Source organism: Pristiophorus japonicus, chromosome 16 (genome assembly GCF_044704955.1).
Source record: "Pristiophorus japonicus isolate sPriJap1 chromosome 16, sPriJap1.hap1, whole genome shotgun sequence".
In the NCBI taxonomy this organism is placed as follows: Eukaryota; Metazoa; Chordata; class Chondrichthyes; family Pristiophoridae; genus Pristiophorus; species Pristiophorus japonicus.
In genome coordinates, this window is record NC_091992.1 from 22,240,561 (window position 1) to 22,259,323 (window position 18,763).

General features: G+C 45.1%; 1 protein-coding gene across 5 annotated transcripts in view; it reads right to left on the reverse strand.

Annotated features, from left to right (window-relative positions):
• Positions 1 to 18,763, reverse strand: part of slc6a4a (solute carrier family 6 member 4a) — an 80,698-nt gene that overhangs the window by 46,910 nt on the left and 15,025 nt on the right. For all 5 annotated transcript variants that reach the window (XM_070858080.1, XM_070858082.1, XM_070858083.1 and 2 more), the window contains exons 5-6: positions 14,820 to 14,958; positions 8,520 to 8,654 (exon numbers count right to left, since the gene is read on the reverse strand). In XM_070858080.1, coding sequence (XP_070714181.1) covers positions 8,520 to 8,654; positions 14,820 to 14,958 — 274 coding nt within the window. The remainder of the gene's footprint in view (positions 1 to 8,519; positions 8,655 to 14,819; positions 14,959 to 18,763) is intronic.

Here is an 18,763-nt window from a genome sequence, read left to right on the forward strand (position 1 = left end):
GAGGGGGAGGGAGGGGGGGAGAGGGAGGGAGGGGGGAGAGAGAGGGAGGGAGGGGAGGAGGAAGAGGGGAGAAAGAGGGGGGGAGGGGGGAGGAAGGATTGGGGGAGGGGAGGGAGAGGGGGGGAGGGGGGAGGAAGAGGGGGAGGAGAGGGGGGAGCGGGGTGGTGGGGGTCTCGGGTCGGGGGGGGGAGCAGGTGTTGGGGGGCGGGGCGGGGAGCGGGTGTCGGGTCTTGTCGGGGGCGGGGAGCAGGAGCTGGCCGTGGGAGGGAGCCTCATTCACGCAGCCCCAGTGAGGCCATTGGGCCAGGGCTAGGGGCTGCGTGCTTCGGGCCCCTCCCACACAGTTCGGCGCCTGGAGCTACTGCACTTGCGCGCCGACTATAGTGCGCATGTGCAGAGGTCCCGGCACTGACTGGCTCCGCCCCCCCCCACAGCTCGTGCTGGCTGCGCCGAGTGCCAGAGGACCTGTAAGTCGGTGGAGAATACCGAGGATTTTTTTTAGGCGCCGTTTTAGGCGCGAAAAACGGGCGCCCAGCTCGGAGGGGCGCCCGTTTTTTTTCTTGTGGAAACTTGGGCCCTATGTGTGGCTCTGCTGCTTGCTTCATGCTCCAGGTCAGGCTTCTGCAGTGCGACAATTAGTTCCCTGATTCTATTTCTTGCCCTGCTCCTGACGACTGACCCAAGGTCGGAGAAGCACACCCATTTGGGGCAGCCTGACTCCAGCTGTCAGTTAGGACTGAAACTACGCCTTTTGGGTCAGAAATACAGCACTCAGGACGGTAACTGTTCACATCAATAAAACCAGTTGAATGTTCCTCACTATATCTAAAAGCTTTAAGAAAGATGAACTATCAGCCTTGTGTAGATAATAATAACCGAGGTTATCCAACCGAAAGGTTTTGTTTAATTACAGATAATCATTGGCAGTTGTGCAACAAATTAGTACAAAAGTCATAAGGGACAAGTTAAATATTGATAGTTTTCTCTATAGTTTCATCCAATTGTGCTAGTGGTTTAGTGTACAAACCAGGTGATAGCTTGGCCCAATGGTAGTGCTCTCACATCTAAATCAAAGTCAAGCCTCACTCTAGGAGTTGAGCACCTAATCCAAGCACTGAGGGAGTCCCATGTTGCCAGAGATGTCATTTTTCAGAGAAGTTACCAAACCAAGACATTGATTGCGTGTTCAGGAGGACATATTGGGGTCAAGTTTCAGCCTGAGTTGCTCCTATTTTTTTGGAGTAACTGGTTTAGAATGGAGTATCTTAGAAATTGCAATTCTCGGCATTTAGTTTGCTCCAGTTCTAGTCAATTAGAACAGTTTCATTTTGGAACAGATTTTTTTTTCCAAAAGGGAGCGTGTCCGGCCACTTACGCCTGTTTTGAAAGTTTAGGCAGTGAAAACTTACTCCAAACTAACTTAGAATGGAGTAAGTGTAGATTTTTGTACGCTCAGAAAAACCTTGCCTACACTGAGAAAATCAGGCGTAGGTTACAAATCAGACATAGGGAAGAGAGATGGCGGGTGGGGGGGGGTGGCGTGGAGAGAAAGGGAAGTTTACAAACATGAAACACATCACTTTTACAAATAAAGAGCCATCAATAATAAATGATAAATAAATCAATAAATCAACCAGCAAATCAATCAAAAAAAATTTTTAAATAAAAAAAATCAATAAATAAAAAATTAAGTTTCTACTCACCGATTGCAGCACCGGGAGCCCTCCAACAGCGTGCTGGAACGGGGCTCCCCCAGTGTGTCTCTCTCTGTCTCTGTCTGTCAATGTGTCTCTCTGTCTCTGTCTGTCAGTGTCTATGTGTTTCTGACAGCGAGGACGGGGGGGGGGGGGGGGGGGGAAAGAGGAGAGGGAGAGGGGAGGGGGGGGGTGGAGAAGAGGAGAGGGGTGGGAAGGGGAGAGGGGAGGGGGGGGCAGAGAAGAGGAGAGGAGAGGGAGGAGGCTGAACGGACCCAGCCGACATGAAGAAGCCAGGCCGAAGACTTCGGGCGGGGCCCGCCCCCAGCAAGATGCCAGGGGGGCAGGCCCCACCGAAGGAAGAGGGAGCGGAGCTGGAGCGGAGCGGGAGCTGGGGGGGGGGGGGTGGGGTGGGAGAGTGGGCAGCGGAGCAGGAGCTGGGGGTGGGGGAGCGGGCAGCAGAGCGGGAGCGGGAGCTGGGGGTGGGGTCGGGCAGCGGAGCGGGAGCGGGGTGCGGGGGGGGGGGGGGGGGGTTGAGAGAGCCAGAGGGAGCGTGAGCTGAACAGGGGAGGAAGCTGCAGCCACAGCCAGAGCAGGAGCTGGAGGAGGGAGGTGCAGTCTGATCACCATCCCAGTGAGCCCATTCGGCCAGGGCTAGGGGCTGCGTGCTTCGGGCCCCTCCCACAGAGTTTCGGGCGCCTGGAGCTACTGCACATGTGCGCCCACTGTAGCACGCATGTGCAGAGGTCCCGGCATGTGCTCCGAGGGCCTGGATCGACCTGAGGGAGTGGAGAATACCCGAAGTAAGTTTTCGGCGTGGTTTTGAGCACGGAAATCAGGCGCGACTCGCGGGGCTGCGCCGTTCTAGGCGCAGCCCGAAACTTGACCCCAAAGTTTCCATGATACTATTCAAAGGAAAGCAAGAGTCCTCAAACATTTAGCCCTCACAGCATCAGGTGGTTGCAGTGTTTGTCTATATAACAGTGACTGCAATGCATAAGTACTTCATTGGCTGTGAAGTGCATTGTGACATCCTGGAATGAGAAAGGCACTATATAAAAATATAATGGGCCATAACTTGTGGCCTTTAGGGGTGCGTACACAGTGCCCACGTGCCCGCAGGGGCTGCGTGAATTCCAGGTTTAGGCATACAAAACGCATGCGCTAAAACCTGGAACTTGTGATCTGTCAAGAATCTTCTTCACAGATCGAACGCATTCCCAGAAGAAGGGCATCTGTGGGCAGAGAGTTGGGCTATTTGCCTTTGAAATAAGGCCTGCTTTTACCAGCGCAGGACTTTTAAAGGACAGAAAAATAAATTTTTTCAATAATTTATACATTTAAAAACCTGTGAAATAGTTTATTTTTAAAGCCTTTAAAATATGTGCATTTATTTTTCACTTTTTTTTGTTTTAAATATTTAATTAAGTACCATTTTGATTCATTTAAATATGTGATTTATAAAAAAATGATTTGAAGTGTATATGTATTTTTGTGGATATTGCCATTCATACTAATGGGGATTCCGCACATACGGAATGCTCATCAGAATGAATGGGGATCCTCCTTCTTTCATTGATTGGGCCGGCCCACATGATTCCAGGTCCGCTTGCGAACCGCATACGCCATTGGGATACGTGGGCCTTTACACAGGCCTACGCATGGAGAGCCAGGACCGCGAGTGTCCGGACCATCAGGTAAGTGCGTAGATTTTTTGCAGGTCGGACGCATCCACTCACGGGAAGCCTCCGACCCAATTTCTTTCTTTAACAGTTGATACACAATAGTAGCCGACAAAGACAGATTGAACCTTTTCTTCTATTCATTCCTTTGAGAGTGCTAACTTCCTACAGAAGATGTGACCTTTTCTGTAACTTAGAACAGAAATCCCTAAATACAAATAACTAAAAAAAGATGCCACAGTAAACATAGGGTAAATGGAAGAAAGTATTGATTACAATATTGTTCTACATTTTACAAATGCAAACCAGCCAAGCTTTTACTTTTATTTATTTTACACTAAATTCCATCCCTTTATTTACTTAGCCTAGAAAACTGATTAGATGGGAAAGGTTGACACACACTGCACTTTCTAGCGATATGGAGTTAGAGTTTCCGCTTTGGGTGCAATCGATGATCTGGGCACAAATTGCGCCCAAACTTGCGCCCGATTTGAGAAGTGTTTGTTTCTCTCTCGAGTTTCCACTCAAACTCATTTGCATATCGCTGAGCGCACAATCTGCCATGAACCAGTGCAATCGGGCAGTGTTTTAAAACATAATTTAAAAAAAAATGTTGCTATATTTTAGAGTGGTAACTTTGTGTAGTTTGATTAATACAGCTGAAAGTGGGTTTATCATAAAATCACTGTCAATCCATCACCTGTGAGTAACCCAATTTTAAATGACGGAAAATGACTTTTAGAAAGTATACAGAACTATTTCCTAGTTATATTGGGGTACAGTAGTCAGTTTCTTAGTAAATTAAAAAAACAAATTCAAAAGCTTTTAAAACGTGCTTTGTGTCCTTGAGGAACTAGAGGTCACAGTCTCAGAATAAGGGGTCGGCCATTTAGGACTGAGATGAGGAGAAATTTCTTCACTCAGTGGGTGGTGAATTTTTGGAATTCTCTACCCCAGAGGGCTGTGGAGACTCAGTCTGAGTATATTCAAGACCAAGATCGATAGATTTTTGAATATTAAGGGAATCTAGGGATATGGGGATAGTGCAGGAAAGTGGAGTTGAGATAGAAGCTCAGTCATGATCTTATTCAATGGTGGAGCAGGTTCATGGGGCCGAATGGCTGACTCCTGCTCCTATTGCTTATGTCCTTGCCCGCAAAGGAGGGCAATTAGTGGAAACTCCCAAAAGTGATTAATTCACCCTGGGGGCTGTGGCCAGTTTTGTGGGAGGGGCCAGCTTCGAGCATAACTTTAAAAAAAAACTAATGCAAAAGATTGTGGAAACTCGATTTGGGCGGAGCATAAATTGTGCTTAAAGTTCCGCGATCTTTTTCACAGGCTACGCCAATACCGGCCGAATCATACCGAAAAAGCCAGCACAACCGAGCAGAAGTTCCGCCCTATAGTTTGCCGCTAATTGGAGGACAGAAGATGAATTCAAAAGCTTGCTGATCAATAACACCACAATATGGTTGTAATTGGATGGTGCATGAAATTTCAGAATTAATTTCAATCTAATTGTCCAGTGAGGCCTGCCAGAGTCCCCCACCTGGTGATTTTCTGAGTATATATATCGTGTATGTATATACGTGCGGTGTGGTGCACGTTCCCTGGTGTTCAGGAGACCTTTGTGTTTTCACTTGCAAGGATTGAGCTTCAGATTTGTAAATACCCAAACTTTACAGGCTTCGATTCTGCGGCCAGCCTTCCCCCTTATTTAATGTTCGTTTCTGACCTACGTCGGCAACTCCTCGATTTCAAAATTCTCATCCTTATTTTCAAACCCCTCCATAGCCTCGCCCCTCCCTATCTCTCTAATCTCCTCCAGTCCGGTCACCTCCCCGCCCCCCCCCCCCTCCGCCCGAGATGTCTGCGCTCCTCTAATTCTGCCCTCTTGGAGCATCCCTGATTATAATCGCTCAACCATTGGTGGCCGTGCCTTCTGTTACCTCGGCCCTAAGCTCTGGAATTCTCTCTCTAAACCTCTCCACCTCTCTTTCCTCCTTCAAGACGCTCCTTAAAACCTCTCTCTTTGACCAAGCCTGCCTGATTTCTCCTTATGTGGCTTGGTGTCAAATTTTTTGTCTCATAATACCCCTGTGAAGTGTTGGGATGTTTCACTACGTTAAAGGCGCTATATAAGTACAAGTTGTTGTTGTTATTTTCTAAAAGGTGGGTCGGCAAAAATCTGGAAAGTAAGCAAACATTCTATTTCTTTTTCACTGTGTGATCCTGTCAACTAATGTGCCATGGCACATACATAATTAGCATTAAATACTCTTTCCTGACCAACACACCTTTTTCTTTTCCTGTGTTTAATTAGATCCCTGTGCAGTTTATATTTCGCAATTAATTCAGAAATTGACTCCTGATGTACATGTTGATGCCTAACATCACTTCCATGGTAATGTTTCCATTATATGTTTACTTGGACATTCACTGCCTACTTAACACAGCTTGAGTTTGATTTAATTTGGGCCTGTTTTAAAGATTACATAAAATCTGTATTTTTAACGAGTCTACTGTGAGAAAGACATCAGGGTTGGCTACTAAAATCTAGTGTTAAATTCATAGTTTTAAAATTTATTTTAGATAATTTTCGTTGGGCCGGATTTTGCGATCAGTGGTGGACGGTGCCAGCCGTTCATTACACTTGCACTTGCCCACAGTCTTTTTGCACTGGAACTTACTGTAAATTAGAGATCAAAAAAAGTGCAACACCCTCCACAGGGGATCCAGCTCCTGTGTGAACAGGGCAAGTAACTGTGTATCTCCTTAACCAATCAGATTGAAGACTAGGTAATGAGCAGCGCAGAGTCTGGACCAGGAAGTGTCAGTAAGAATAGTTAGCTCAATGTCAAATCAGGTACAGAAAGTGAAATATAGAGAGGGAAAGAAAGATTGGATGAAGAGAGAGAGATAAAAGAGACAGAAAGAAAGTGTAAAAAAAATGCTATTTGTTTATTTTCTTTAAATCTCCAACCATAATTAAAATCTGAAGGAATGAGACTCCACATTTGTAAAAGTTAATTTTAAGTGCCAAAGGTTGTTTTGCAATAATTAAGACTTCATCATCATAGGCAGTCCCTCGAAGCGAGGATGACTTGCTTCCACGCCAAAAAGGGATGAGTTCACAGGTGTTTTAATGAAGGACCTAATACTCCAGATCCTGAACTACATCCTGAAGGATGGAAGATGCCTGTGCATGGATTTTTTTAATGTGTGGTGGCCGTTGCACACCAGCCACCACATGGGCTTGACAGAGCTAGGTCTTGGTCTAATGGCAAGGATTATCCAAGACGACTGGAGACCAGCTCTGCTGCATGGACCTAGCGCGCACACATATCGCAGTGTGGGCTGGCTCGTGCTGCCCCTGGGCCCTCGCCTCTTCTGGGCCCCAAACTCCCACCTCTCCTGGGCCCCGGTCACTTCCCTCTACAAACTCTTGCTGCTCCTTCGCCCCTCCTGCTGTGCCTGCCCGCACTGCGATCAGCGACCTGGCTTCGCAGCCGTCGCCCTCCTGCAGCCGCAGGCGCTGCTCCCTGCCGTAGTATGCCGCCGCACGCTGCTCCCTCCAATGGCCCCGGCCTGCTTACCACGCCATTAAAAGGGTACTTTCACTGAAATGGACAAGTCCGAACTTTTTCTGGTGAGTTTAGTGGGTATCTATCATGTTAGCACAGCAACTTCACGCCGTTCGATGGATTTAAATAGCGAGTCAGACGGTGAGATACCGTTACCACGCAGCTTCTGGAGGAGCAGGGCACATTGGACAACAACTTCCTGATTTCCGTGCTTAACTGCGCTCGCTGGAAGTTGCTGTCTGATTTCCAGGTAAATAACGGTGAGTGCTGTTAGTCTCACTGCTACTTCTACTACAAAATCTGGCCCACTGAATTAATATCTGGTACTGATTTGAGGCCTGTTTCTCAAAGTGCACCGTTCTATGGTGTAGACTGAATAATGGCTGGAGAATGAAATACATTTGTTTCAGTGAAACTGAACGGCAGTAATTCCTCAAGTTCCCAAATTTGTTTTAAAATTTTGTACAGACCGATACACACGTAGAGATTGAGGAGACCTTTGTTAATATGGGCAGAATGGGCAGTAACCATGCAAACGAGCAAAGCCAATAAGGGGTAAATGTTGAAGCAGACACTAGAAAATTGTTCCTAGGCACTTCACAAGGCTAGCTGAACAAGCAAGCAGTCGGTGTCTCACTTTAATGTCTTCTTCTTCAAAAAAAGACATTTCCTCAGTACCACACTAACATGTCAGCCTCGAATCTGCTCTCGAGTCCGGTAGCAGAGCTCAAACCCACATCCTTCTAACTCAGTGGTGTTACTGAGGAACCGGGGGGTGGGGAAGGAGCAGTTGGTGCTGTGGAACTACACCCCAGCATAAACCAACTCCTTCAGGAGAAAAGAATATACAGACAGAGGGAGAGGTTGAGGAAGGAAAGAAGTTTCGAGGGTATGAGATTTTACCTTATCCCCTTACTGGGGCATTCTACGATAATACCACAACCTGATACAGTGCACATTGCTTATGTCTCTTTCACTAAGAGAGCCTTTATACAATGCCCTGTCAGTGTCATGGTCCCTGTTATGTATTTAACCCTTTGTAACCTGCATCACACCTGACTACCAGATGATCGATAAGGGAGCGCAAAGCCCCATTCGTCTCACCTTGTAAATAAGTGTACTGTTGACTTCACGGGGGAGTGATGTTATGTATTTAACCCTTTGTAACCTTCATCACACCTGACCACCAGAGGGCCCACCTGTTGGAGTCCTAAGGGATGCCAGCATCCCTTGGGAGCACAGTATATAAGCAGGCCACCCACGAGGTACCTGCACTCCGGAATCTTAATAAAGGAGCTAAGGTCACACTTGCTCATTACACACAGCACTCAGTCTCACCCTTTATTGTGAGCGTAACAGTCCCAAAGACAGCATTATACAAGGAATCTACAGCATTGTTCGGCACAGTTCATTTTTAAATGTTTTGACAGACTTTAGGGCATTGAACCACAGAGATTACGCAGTGATAGACCGTGGCTGCCTGGTAGGTCACAGAGGATATAAAATGTACTAAATTAGCAGTGTGAAAGTTAGGGCCAATCTGGCCGTGGTTGACTCACCTGGGTGGTAAGCAGTTTGCTCCATTCAGGCTTCAGATAGAAGAGGACTCCTCGCCAGGCCCCAGGCAGGGTGGCACCCCGCACCAGGAGAATAAACAGTACGACATAGGGGAAAGTGGCTGTTACCCATACAACCTGCAGAAGCAATCAAAAGTGAGGCAGTTATAAAAATAAGAAAGGCGACATGCATTGTGTGTGTGCCAGAAATATTTATACTGAACAGACTAACAGCTGTGAAACTTCCAAGCTAAACAGAATCATTTATAACTTGATTATAAGCTTGAAAGATGCGATTGCACTAGAGAGGGTACAGAGGAGATTTACGAGGATGTTGCCTGGACTGGAGAATTTTAGCTACGAGGAAAGATTGGATAGGCTGGGTTTTTTTTCTTTGGAACAGAGGAAGCTGAGGGGAGACCTGATTGAGGTGTATAAAATTATGAGGGGCCTAGAGCGGATAGGAAGGACCTATTTCCCTAAGCAGAGGGGTCAACAACCAGGGGGCATAGATTTAAAGTAATTGGTTCGAGGTTTAACGGGGATTTGAGGGGAAATTTCTTCACCCAGAGGGCGGTGGGAGGGTCTGGAACTCACTGCCTGAAAGGGTGATAGAGGCAGAAAGCCTCACCACATTTAAAAAGTACTTGGATGTGCACTTGAAGTGCTGTAATCTTCAAGGTTACGGACCAAGAGCTGGAAAGTAGGATTAGGCTGGATAGCTCTTTGTCGGCCGGATCGGACATGATGGGCCGAATGGCCTCCTTCCATGCTGTAAATTTCTATGATTCCATATTGTCCAAGCTGCTGCAGGTCTGTTTAAATACTGCAGTGGTGTGAGCAATGCTTTGTACAGCTGAGGGAGCATCGGTCCGAGACACAGACTGTAATCTGTAATTCATGCTGCCTCAGATCAGGCGAAGAACAGAGTAACATTGCAGGACGCAAGTTAATTTTTAAACGTGTGTCTGGCCACGTTGCAGCCAGCACAAATAAAAGTTTGACTGGGGCCATCTCTTGAAAGGGGACTCGTTTGTTGGAGCCAAGGTCAGAACAGTGTTGGGACACCAGCTGCAGGCAAGGCAGCACATTCTGCTACGGGACACTGCTGGGGTCACTGAGCTGGCTACCGGGAGGCCTCGATCACAGGGTGCTTATGGATGAGGAAAGGTCAATCTATCTGTCCAGAACAACCCTACACTCCCCCTTCGTTTTAGCTTCTATTTGTTTCTTAAATGATTTCAGGGTTTTATGTCTCCACCACTCTGCCCAGAAGTCCATTTCAAGTGTGAAGAAAAAGACCTGATGATATCAGTCCTAAAGTTGCCCATTGCTGATTTGAATCGGTGTCTCCTTGTTCTGGGTAAATTCAAATAGTATTCTGGATTAACCTTATCTGATATAATGCCTGCAATTGGCCTGGAGTGGCTCTTCTTCGGACTTATTTTTCCTCCACCAATGTAAAGGTCACTATCCATAGAATGGAGCGGAGGTTAGGGACTCAATGACATGGAGACTAAAGCTATGTTTCCTCGTTTAACCCCACCCCCCAATCTCACCAGACATGATACAGCACATTGGTGTTCCAACATGGTGCGCCACAACCCTATTTTGTGACATTTTAATTTTGAAAGCATTTCATTTTTTAAGAACATAAGAAATAAGGGCCGTTTGGCCCTTCGAGTCTGTTCCACCATTCAATGAGATCACGGCTGATCTTCAACCTCAACTCCTCCTTCCCACACTCTCCCCATATCCCTTAATTCCCCAAATTATATTGACCAGGTCTTGAACATACTCAATGACTGAGCATCCACAGAGCCCCCTGGGGTAGAGAATTCCAAAGATTCATAACCCTATGAGCGAAGAAAATGAGAGAGAGAGAGAGAGGATTTCATTTTTTGTACAGCAATAAATAATGTAACTCAAAATTAAATGTGCGCCTAGGCTATTTGGATTGCAAATAATTAACCATGGTCTAGAAACCTCTGTCTTGCAAAAGACGGTTGGGCCAAAAATCTGCGGGACACTGACCCCAGCACACCTTCTGAAGTCAGTGGGTTGTGCGCTTATTACAGATGGAATGTTGGGTGCCCATGTAACCAGGGGAGCATCTAGGGCACCCACCATGCTGGGTTTGTCAGAGACAATGGCCGAAGACTGGCAGGCCAGAGGGGGATTAATTGGTCCCTGCCATCCTCCCACCCTCACCCCTCCAACCCCTGAAAGATCAGAGCTGGCCCCATGGACCTTTTTGTAAGGGGGGCCCCCTATAAATTTGCTGTTAGAAAAAAGGTGTGCCTTTATGTACCTTGCCTGGATTCCAAGGCAGACCTCATATCCGCCATTCAACAGCCTCCATGCCTGGTTTCAGTGCCAGGTCCTTCAGAGCCCAGGGACATGAGATCTCCAGGAGGTAGGAAATATCTACCCCCTTTCGCTGCCCCCTCCCGTGCCAATGGTCTTGTTTGGTGCAAGCAGAGGCTCTGTCCCCTCAAAGCCAGGCCCCAGGACAAGATACCGGGTTTGAACTCGTTTGCGGCACTTCTGCACTTTAGAGCCTCTTGGGGTCGTGAGCGACACGACATAAATGGGAGGGATTTTTCTTTGTCACTTTGTGAACATCAGACTTTTTAAGCAGCTAAAATTTGAATTGCAACAACTCATCCAGGTGTGCGATTATTCAAGCTTCAACAAAAATTGGATTACCTTCAGAGTGCATTCATGATGCTTAATAACTTTACACTGGAGACATTTGTATATATACCTTGGGAAATCTTTTAAAAGAACGTAGCAGAACTGGAGAAATTTACGTGAGTAAATTAAAAAGGGCCATTTTTGCAGTATTTTTAAATTGTTTGGTCTGACAGAATTACATGTCTGGTGATAAAATATTTAAAACAGAATTATAAAGAATTTAAAATTTGGTATTAAAAGAGTTTTTAAATCAGGTGAGTTGGAGGAATTTTGGTCGATTGGAGAAAACGGTGAATCAGCACTCTGAAGTGTGAAAGAAGTTTAGGGTACAAATTGCCCCCCGTCCAAAAGGGAGCGCTCCCACCCCGTTTCAATGGTTTTTACCACAGCTGCAGTTCAGGTTGCCTCTTGAGTGACATTCGGCTCTTTGTTGGTTTTTCTCCCTTGGCTCCGGAAGTCACCGTTAATGGGGGTGGTGACAACACTGGAGGGGCGGAAGTTGGGGGCAGTGTGGAGTCACCACCGCAATTACGTCATCATGGCGCCGTGTCACCATGGCTCTCCCCTTCACTTAAAGGGGAGAGCCTCCGCGATTTTAAAACTTCGACCCACTAGGCCACCAGGGAGGGTTTCGGCCGGGCCAGTGGCCTGGCATCCAAGAAGGGGTGCCAGGCTGCCTGTTGGTGGCCTGGCCAAACCTGGGGGTATAATTGTCGGGCCAACCTGGCAGTCGGCTGACAAAAAAAAACATGGCGGCAGTGGCAGTGAACCCTCCCCTTTAAGGGAAGCTGCACCGTCGTTGCAGAAGGCCACAGCCTCACTGGGCCACCGGGGAAAAACAGGTTTTGGCACTGCCAGGTGGGCCGAAGATTTTCGATGGGGAAGGTCGCTGTCGGGGGGGGACCATCAGCGGTGCTCACGGTGATGACACACTTACCACGGATCGGCAGCAGCGGAGCGGTAGGGGAGGGGGAATCAGGGCACTGCCGGGAAAACTCAGGAGGGCAATTGGGCCAGCAGCGGCCATTCCACGAGAGGTCGGCGGCCACTCCACTCCGCAGCGTGGCCACCGATTTGCAGTGTTAACAGGCCTTAAGGAGAGGGGCAATTTCAGCCGCTTTGTCTCCATCCACAATTTCCAGAGAAATGGTACTGTCGGAACTATAAAATAATTCAGCCTCTTTTTCGCTGTCGGAGATACAGACCCGTTTGTTGTGGGACGAACAAAAATCTGTTTCGGGTATGGGACGAATGGAAGCATCATAAGTGTCAACTGGTGGTGGGTGCAGAAAAGGGTTCTCCACGATTGTCCATTCGAATTAAAAAGCTGGCAGAAAAAGAACAGCAAAGAGTGGACCTCCCCCCCACCCACCTCCCTGAAACTCTAAGGGTAGGGAGGGGTAGGAGTTCCATTGTTTTGAAAACGTGAGAACAATGTGTTACATTCGGAGACAATGAAGAGAGATGCAATTTCAACACAGTGCGGATACAGGGAGGAGGAACAAAATACCGATTGATGCAGTTGAAGCTTATTCAGAAGAAGTTCAGAAAATAAATGAGAACAACATGGATCAAATAGACACAATAAAATTGGCATGAGAAAGGTTGAGCTAGGTTAGAGGCGAGAGAGGGACTGCCTATCATGCAACAAGCTTTTTCTTGTATCTGGTCCGACAGTATCAGCGAGATAAGAGAGCTTCACCCCCAGAAGTCAGAACAAGTATTCAAGTTTTGAGCAGATTTGAGAGGGTTAAGAATGAAAACCGAGTATTAGGCACAAAGAGGGAAAGCAGATTTTAGCAAGTGAAAGTTCCATCTCAGATCAGGAGCGATAAAATGAGTCCAAGAGTGTAAACAGATGAACTGCCTCCACGTGAATAATCTACGAATCCCATGGGATCATTTTCATATAGCAAGGTTTTGTTTTCCTGGAAATAAAAGGCATGGCTTGGGCCAAAAATGGCAATTTCAAAGAGAAAATTGAGTTTACTTGAGCCTGAACCAAGATTGTTTTGGCCTAGCCTATTGTTCTGATGAGCCAATTTTCATGGTCATTCGTAATTATGACATGAATTCATTGGAGGCATGGTCGGCACTATTGCACAACAGACATGGTTGTAGCATTTGATTCGCACATATTTTATTCAGTGACAAAAAAAAAAAGAGACGGGAATTGTCAGAGAATCAACAGAAAAGTTGGTCCCTACAAAACAGTCTGATCATCTGTACTACGAGTACAGTAGCATAGTGGTAGCATAATCCAGAGGCCTGAACTAATGATCCAGAGATAAGAGTTCAAATCCCCCCACGGCAGCTGGGGAATTTAAATTCAATTAAATAAATCTGAAATAAAAAGCTAGGACAGGGTATCAGTAATGGCGACCATGAAACTACCGGATCATTATAAATATCCATCTCATTCACTAATGTCCTTTAGAAACGGAAATCTAACACCCATCCTCAGTCTGGCTTGGTCTATATGTCAGACCCACAGCAATGTGGCTGACTCTTAACTACCCTCTGAAAGCCACATAGTTGTTTTCAAGGCGGCTCACCACCTCCTTCCTGAGAGTGATTCGGGATGGGCAATTAATGCTGGCATTGCCAGCGACGTGAATGAATAAAAATAGTGACCACTAAGACTGAGCTTTGGATCTCTGCCTGGGAGATCTCACTGCTGAAGTCATACACTTACAATTAGATATTGGGGGAATGTTGAGCTTCCAACAACTTCATATCTCAACAAAAGCAAAATACTGCGGATGCTGGAATAAAAAAAAACAGAAAATGCTGGAAATCTCCGCAGGTCAGGCAGCATCTGTGGAGAGGAAGCAGAGTTAACGTTTCGGGTCGATGACCCTTCGTCAGAACTGGAGAGTGTTCGAAAAGAGTCAAGTCTCTGCTGATTGCAGTGACCCTGATTGAGTCCAAGAGATTGCACTACTGAGATGGTTTGAAAGGAAGTATAAAACAGAAGCAGGAGCGAGTTCCAGCCTCTAGAGAAAAGATGGCAAGTGTTCTTTTTATAGGGCTTTTATCTGAATCTGATTCTATAAATGTGCTGAGTTTATTGAAACAATAACACTATTTTCTGTCTCGTGTTCTGATATGATTTTATGGGGCGAATGTACCTGCTCTCGGTAGATTTCTTTTGATTTGGTTCACTGAACAAAATCAATGACTTCTTCGATATTCTTCGAGTGGAATCTGCACAAATTAGAGGTTCCATGTCTACATGGGCTGTGAGAACAGCAATTTGTGAGGATTAAAAAGTAATGGTGTAACTTCTAAATGTGCCAAATTTTACCGAAGTTACTTAATAGAGAGGAGTTCAAATTCCACCATGGCAGCTGGGGAATTAAAATCTATTCAATAAACCTGGAATAAATCAGTACCCAGGTAGCTAGGCCCACAAAAGGAACATTCAAAAAACAACATTGATCTTCTTTGCTTGCTAAGCCAGTGTCCAATTAGTCAGTGTATTACTCAATATTTAATTTACCAAGGTAATATAGGGGCGCCATTTATTGTCCGGACAATAGGAAACACAGTATTGACAAGCACAAGCCAACATTCTCTTTTTCCACATGATTTAGCTCTACCTACCTTTCCAGAAGTCTTTACGCCTTTCCAAATACTGAAGTACACCACAGTAAATATCAAGAGCAGGCAAAGTGCTAACTGCCAGCGGATACCACCCAGGTCCTCCAGTCCGTGTGATCTGTGAACCTGAAGCACCTGACGACTGCAATAAAATACATTTCGCCAATTACAATAATATTTTCAAACGTAAATTTGCAGCAAAATTTTATGTCTTTCAGTGTCCAGGTTCCCATGGAATCCAATCTCTCATTCATAGAAACATAGAAAATAAGTGTAGTAGTAGGCCATTTGGCCCTTCGAGTCTGCACTGCCATTCAATATGATCATGGCTGATCCTCTATCTAAACACCATATTCCCGCTTTTTCCCCATACCCCTTGATGTGTTTTGTTTCTAGAACTCTATCTATCTCCCTCTTAAATATATTCAGTGACTTGGCCTCCACAGCCTTCTGTGGTAGAGAATTCCACAGGTTCACCACCATCCGAGTTAAAACATTTCTCCTCATCTCGGTCCTAAATTTCTTACCCAGTATCCTGAGACTGTGACCCCTTGTTCTCGACTTCCCAGCCAGGGGAAACATCCTCCCCGCATCCATTCTATCCAACCCAGTCAGAATTTTATACGTTTCAATGAGATCCCCTCTCATTCTTCTAAACTCTAGTGAATACAGGCCTAGTCGACCCAATCTCTCCTCATAGGACAGTCCTGCCATCCTAGGAATCAGTCTGGTGAACCTTTGCCCTTCTCCACAAGATGCTCACTATTTAACACGCTCCTTTCGCTGTATTCAGGACAGGATTATCTGGCCTTTGAATCATTAATTAATGGTATTAAGTGAATGACCACCAGTAAGTATTATGGGCCAAACAGCGTTAGGTTTTTTTCTTCTCCCATCCTTTCTCCTCCAAAAGATATTGCACACATTCCATCCAATCGGCTGACTCACGGTTGAAGCTCACCCATTTGAGGTCAATTAATTTATCTGGGCTTGAAATCCCTGCAGTGTGGTTCAGACTGGGTGTTCCTAGCATTCTACCAATTTGAATGGTATCTCTATGTATCATCTCTCCCTTCACCTGAAGTTCAGAATTCCAAAAGTCCTTTCAGCCAGTAAAAGGATTGTTGTTTTGAGTTTCTATTGCTTTAAAAAATAGAAAATGCTAAAAAAAAAATACAAAGTAGGCTGCTGTAACATGAAGAGATGGTTTCATGTTCAGGTACAGACCATTAACTGAAGTATTTTGTCCAAATTTTAGCTTAGTGTTAGCTTAGCTTTAATCCTGTCATAACACTCGCCGCATTTTTTTTTTTACGCAAGGTAATTTCTTGCGTTTAGTACGAATGGTCGCTCACGTTCCCTATAATCTGCAGTGCAACTTTTCTGTCTAATATCTAGTTAATCAATAATACAATTCAGGGATCATAACCGAGAACCTTTGCTCTGCATACTAGCTACTAAAATATAACGTGTCACCATATGAATTCTTCCTTTACTAATAGCAGTCTGAAATAGTATTTTACTGTGATAAGAAAGAGCTTCACACCATGAAGTGCTTTATCTATATGAAATATATGAGGGAACAGTATGTACTTTTATTAATGAATATACTCAATTTCCCTACACCCATCGGTTGTGAAAACGAATAAAAATGCAACTTAGTACCTCTTTGCACATTAAGCTTACCTTCTCTGGATAAGCCTCTTTAGCTTAGCAGGTCCATACTTTTAAAACATAGCAAGCTTCTTATTACTGCCATGAAAACATAGTCTGTCCTCTGTAGCTGTGTATGCTATATTCATATGTGTGTGTCTGCTGCACTGTGTGAGAGGGAGAGCGAGCGAGAGAGTGAGTGAGTGAGATAGAGAGAGAACGCAAATGCTTGAATGTGCAAGCTCTGCGAACATCCCTCTTAAGTTAATGAAATGGGGGCTCAGCCCACTGAGCTACCAATCACATATAACCCTGAGATGAAAGCCTATCCTTCGATGTGTGAGCAAGAGGCTCATCAGCTTCCGCATAAGTAAGCCCCTCTGAAAAACAGAATGAAGTAAATCCTGTACTTTCAGATATTGCTAGGAGTAATCTTACAATAGCTTAAACAATTTGAGACGGTGGATAATCCTATCTCGAACTAATTAACTAACATTTCAAAACACCATTCTAAGTCTAAATGATCTTTCGGGCTATGGGTTCATTGTTGAGAAAACTGCTCAACCTGGCATGGCAGAAATATGATAAGTTTAATAGTTCAGGCAACCTAGGCAAAATCCAAGTTGATTTAGCACTTGTTAAAAACCCGCCGGACTCTCAGAAATCATGATCAAGCTTAACTAACTACAAGGTTGTGAGTATTGTTCAGTTGCCAGGCAATTTGCTTCAGGGTGGAGCCAAGTCAAGCAATTCAAACACAAACTGTGTGATTTGTTCAGATATATGTCTGACTGGCAACTTCTATCATTTTAACAGACAATTATTAAAATTTGACTTGGCTCTGATTACTGCTTCAACAAGATTTGCAGCTTGCCTTTGAAATCAAGGTACTTTGATCTGGAGTCTTTGAGGATAAGTTTATCTGATGAACCTCACCTGTGAGAATAATATGAAATATGGCAGCCATATATTAAAAGTAAAGGGTAAAAAAAATCCCCAAATGCAATAAATGCTATAATTCATAAATATTACAAGGAATTACATAGAATCGAAAGCACAGAAACAGGCCATTTGGCCCAACTAGTCTGTGCTGGTGTTTATACTCCGCACGAGTCTCCTCCCAAGCAAACAGTGTTGGTTCCCAATAGTTCCTGTTTAAAACTGTTAAAAGGTTGCATAAAATGGGTGATAGTGAATCAGCAGCCCATTGCCCAATCCGTCCGATTTTCATTTACATTGTTGGGTGGAGTGTAAAGCGGGTTTCCGACTTGCTATTACCTGCTTTGCGCCCAAGGTAAATTTCACCCCTTTCAGCCGACACCTTTTTGCTGCACTCCAACAAGTATGCTTTTTCTACCATTTTTTTTAACTCCAGATTACAATTAGTTCCATGAATGCCTGAAATGTTTCAAGTTTGCAAAGGGGAAATTAGAATTTCCATTCGTCACTTCCAATTTCAGCTCCTCTTAAACACGCTGCTTGCCAACCTTTAGCCTCGACAAACTCCAAATCATCCAGTACTCCACAGCCACATCTGATCCTGTACGAAGACCCATCCACCCATCAGCCTGTCCTCGCCAACCTCCACTGACTCTCCATCCTCCGGTCAATTGCTTTCAAAATGCTTCTTCTTGTTTTGAAATATTTCCATGGCCTTATCTCGTCCTCTGCAACCTTCTCCAGCCCTATATCCCAGCTCAGGTTGTTCTGACTCTGGCCTTCTATGCATTCCTTCCTCTCTTTGCTCCACTGTTGAGTTGATCGTTGGCTTCAAAAAATTTATTTTCAATCTTCATTTGGCCCTCGGTGTTTTAATAAATGCAAATATAATGGCTGTACAGAACCAGCACTTGTGTTGTATTTATGCCAATAACATTTCTACAGTGGTGCCTAGGCACAAATGAGAATCTGACTGGAAGTAAGTACATCAACATCTTTTCACAACCAGGATCTAATTTGTATTGGAGCAGTTGCCTGTTTTCTCAACTTTAGTGAATGGAAATATAATTTTAGTTAAGTCATTGTCAGTTTTGGAATGCAAACGGGAGGAAGATCTCAGCAGGATCGTTAGCGTGAGAAACTGGGGGAAGGGAAGGGGGGAAACTTGCCCTGCTGACTGCAACACAGATATATGTGTAACTAATCGCAGGAGAGACTGGAAAATCAATAAACAACTTCACTATTGTAGGTCAAAGAACTGTAATCGGATGAGCCAAAACAGTGCCAAAGGCACCTGTTACATCAACCGTCTGAAAAACAAAATGAAGGTTACAGCTGGGCAAAAGCCAAAAGGA